This window comes from Rhizophagus irregularis, chromosome 27, assembly GCF_026210795.1.
Source record: "Rhizophagus irregularis chromosome 27, complete sequence".
NCBI lineage: Eukaryota > Fungi > Glomeromycota > Glomeromycetes > Glomerales > Glomeraceae > Rhizophagus > Rhizophagus irregularis.
Genome location: NC_089455.1, coordinates 1616319 through 1619726, shown reverse-complemented (window position 1 = coordinate 1619726; position 3408 = coordinate 1616319). Strand labels below are relative to the sequence as shown.

The following is a 3408-nucleotide window of genomic DNA, read 5'->3' as shown; positions in this document are numbered from 1 at the left end:
TATTGTTTCTGATTATGCTGCTGCTTGTGCATCCGCTAAACGAATCATTTCTGATACACATAAGCACATCATTCCTATATGATGCATTGCGCATTACATTTAAGGTTGCTTGCCGAAACCTAGGGGTTTAGGCAAAATGGCATTTCACCAAAAAGTGAAATTCTGCTGAAACTATATTAAAGTTATATTAAAAAATTGGCGAAACTTTGGAGAAAGGTGAAACTGCCAAAACTTATTATAAATGCTGAAACTGCCAAAACTCTGCCGAAACTATAATAAATCTATAGTAAAATTTTGACGAAACTAATCGTAGGATTTTGAAGATGTTTAGACAAGCAACCTTAATTACATTAATTGCCGATCCGCCTAAAATCGGCACTGCATTACTAATAAAATTCGGGAATAATAGCGATAATAAAAAAAAGCATTTTTTGCATCTCGCGCGTGAAATAAGTTTCAACCATTTTACAAACAGAAATATCATAAATACAATATTTTCTTTCATTTTATGACAAGTCATATTTGCCAAAAAATTTTATAATTATATTTCTGTAACTGGTTTTCTTCAACTTTCACTTGTTTTTAATAATAAAAATATTTCAAAAAAGCTTTTAAAAACAACTTTAGAAGCTAAAAATTATAGGTTTTTAATGTAAATAATGCAATATAGTAAAATGAAATATTGAAATTTCGTATATTATAAGGTGTAAATCTGACACGCGCGCATAGTAAACTCATTATTTTGCATACGAATGTATAACTTTTTTTTGCAAATTCGTTTTTTTCAAGTATTTTTTCAGTATATCATATGATTTTTTTTATAGTCAATATGTCATCTATGAGATATCCTTTTTTGAAGTTTGTGTTCTAGCACAAAATCGGCAAATTTAACCCTGAATTTTATTAGTAACGCAGTGCCGATTTTAGGCAGATCTGCAATTAATCTAATTACAACCGATATTTGTAAAACTCCATTTGCCAAAGAGGTTATTTCAAAATGTATGGAATTAGTGAAATTCTTTAAAATGTCACATCAGGCCAGTAAAAAGCTTAAATTGAATATAACCAATTATTCAGTTAAAGGTGGAAATCTCAAATTCTATGTCAAGACTAGATGGTCAACAGCCTGGGATTGTACAAGTTCTATTTTACGTCTTAAGAATCAGTTAAAAAATGTAAGTTTATTAATTTATTAATAACTAAAATAAAATTTATAATTTAAATTTTATTTTATTTTATTTATCTTATTAGTTGCTTAATGAATGTCCAGAAATATTGAATAACAAAATTAAAGGTTTATTACGAACCAGATCATTTTTTAATGATATTAATACCGTTAATACTTTATTAGGTCCAGTCAAATCAGCAGTAAAAGCTCTTGAATTCAAATCTACTACACTTGCTAATTGTTTTATTGAATTAATCAAATTATCACAAAGAATTAATTTTCTTCCACCAATATCGGATCAAAATTTTAAATCTACTTGTATTGAATTATTTAACAAGAGGTGGAAACAATTTGATTTTGATCTTTATGTCCTAAGTTATATGCTTCATCCATACTATCAAGGTAAAATATAAAAATTCTTTTGAATTATTTATGATAAGTATTGATTTAAATTTAAAATATAGAGTTATCTGCGTGCCACCCAGGGTGGTATTTTGTTTTTTGCCGCCCTCCTTTTTTTCAAATTTTAATTAGACAAAATTTTCTTATAGTATACATAAAGCATTATAAAAAAAAAGACTTCAAAAATGTATTTTTTCATCATTTCACATTATTTATCACTTTAAATTCTTTAATGTCTTAATTGCAAATTTAATACAATTTTATATGATAGATCTTTACAATAAACATATTTAAATTAACTTGCATTAACAGTTAAGAAATTTGTAATAAAATCACAGTCATTAGAAATTAAACACAATACTATCTACATGCAAATTCTTTAATTTCATCTAATCAGAATTACTATGTTCTACATTTTTCCCTTTGCATCTTAAATAAGTATGACCTTCCTTTTTACATAATTTGCATGATGCTGTGCATCGTCTAATGTTATGATTAGGTGCATAACAATTACTGCATGTCTTTGATTCTTTACCTTGTAAACTGCCACCTTCATGTCCATTATTATCTTGAATAAAAGCATTTGAACCAGTACCTTTACTAGAATTTTTACATGTTTTAACAGAACTTTTAAACCTTTTATTTCGTGACCTTCCTTTGGATTTAACCATATGTGGATTAAGAATTTTCCTTGAATCTGATTTATCAATACTTTCGTCCGTATCATACAATTCATCTAGAACCTGATTCAACACATCTAAAACATCAAATCATCGCTTTTCAGTGGCAATTTGTGCAATTTTATGACCCATCCCAAACAAATTGCTATACAAATGCCGCGCTTGGATTTTCATATTAATGTCATTCATTGAGTCTTTGCCTCTAAGAACATCTAGAATTGTTGATGAATCTATATGTGAAAGATTTCCATTTACATCCATAAATGCGTGCTTTTGAATATTCAGATTACTGGAATTTTCTGAATCATTAAATGCGTTTCCATAAGTTTTTAACTTAAACCATCGCCTTTTAATTAACAAAATGCTAAATTGTGCTTGTTGGCTGCTAATCATAACCTGAAAAAAATAGCGGCATACTAATCCACGGTTCAAAATCATTAAACAGGTGCAAATATGTCCTTGATCATATAAAAGGATCACGAAATGTGAAGTTGAGTTTGATCTATGTGTAAGGTAAGTAACACGCCAAATTTCCAGAATATCTTCCAAATTGACTTGATTTATAAGTGATTACAGAGATATTTGAGTTGTATCAACTTGGATATCATCAACATTTGAATCAATATTTTCATTATTTTCGATCTAAGCATCCTAAAAAATTTAATATTGTCATACGATCAAAAAAAAATTTTCCAATATAAAACTATCAAGTGCATGAACTAATAGATGCTTACCACAATACTATTATATTCTTCTGGTAAAAATAAAGTAGCATTGTATTCCAAACTTACATCAAGCTGTACTTTTTGAATAAAATACAATTCTGATGTAAAATACTTCTTCAATTCTTTGATTATATGTAGAAATATCTGTTGTGATGCTGATGTTAAAATGTTTATATGAGGTAGCGATTCAATCCAGTCTCGATATTCAGCTTTGGTAGCTTGATTGTGAAGAAAGGACTGGATACCTTGAAAAAAATCCACTAAACTGCTTTGAGAGTTAATGTACTTTTTGATAATGGCATTAATACCTTCAACACGTTGAGTTGACATCATGCCTGCAGTAAAGGACTGCTAATAAATAAATATAAAGCATCAAAATCATTTAATAATTATTGCTATAAAATTTACCATACAGATAAATGCCTTTGCCCAT

General features: G+C 28.2%; 2 protein-coding genes across 2 annotated transcripts; both read right to left on the bottom strand.

Annotated features, from left to right (window-relative positions):
* Positions 1-1766: 1766 nt before the first annotated feature.
* On the bottom strand, positions 1767-2643 carry OCT59_018238 (uncharacterized protein; the record flags this gene model as incomplete). Its single annotated transcript, XM_066148638.1, has 2 exons — positions 1767-2306; positions 2379-2643. 2 exons carry the CDS (start codon positions 2641-2643, stop codon positions 1960-1962), a joined length of 612 nt encoding a protein of 203 aa, XP_066004547.1. The 3' UTR covers positions 1767-1959.
* Positions 2644-2892: 249 nt separating this feature from the next.
* OCT59_018237 (uncharacterized protein) lies at positions 2893-3408 on the bottom strand (the record flags this gene model as incomplete). The annotated part of the gene is made up of 3 exons (XM_066148637.1): positions 2893-2901; positions 2985-3310; positions 3384-3408. 3 exons carry the CDS (start codon positions 3406-3408, stop codon positions 2893-2895), a joined length of 360 nt encoding a protein of 119 aa, XP_066004546.1.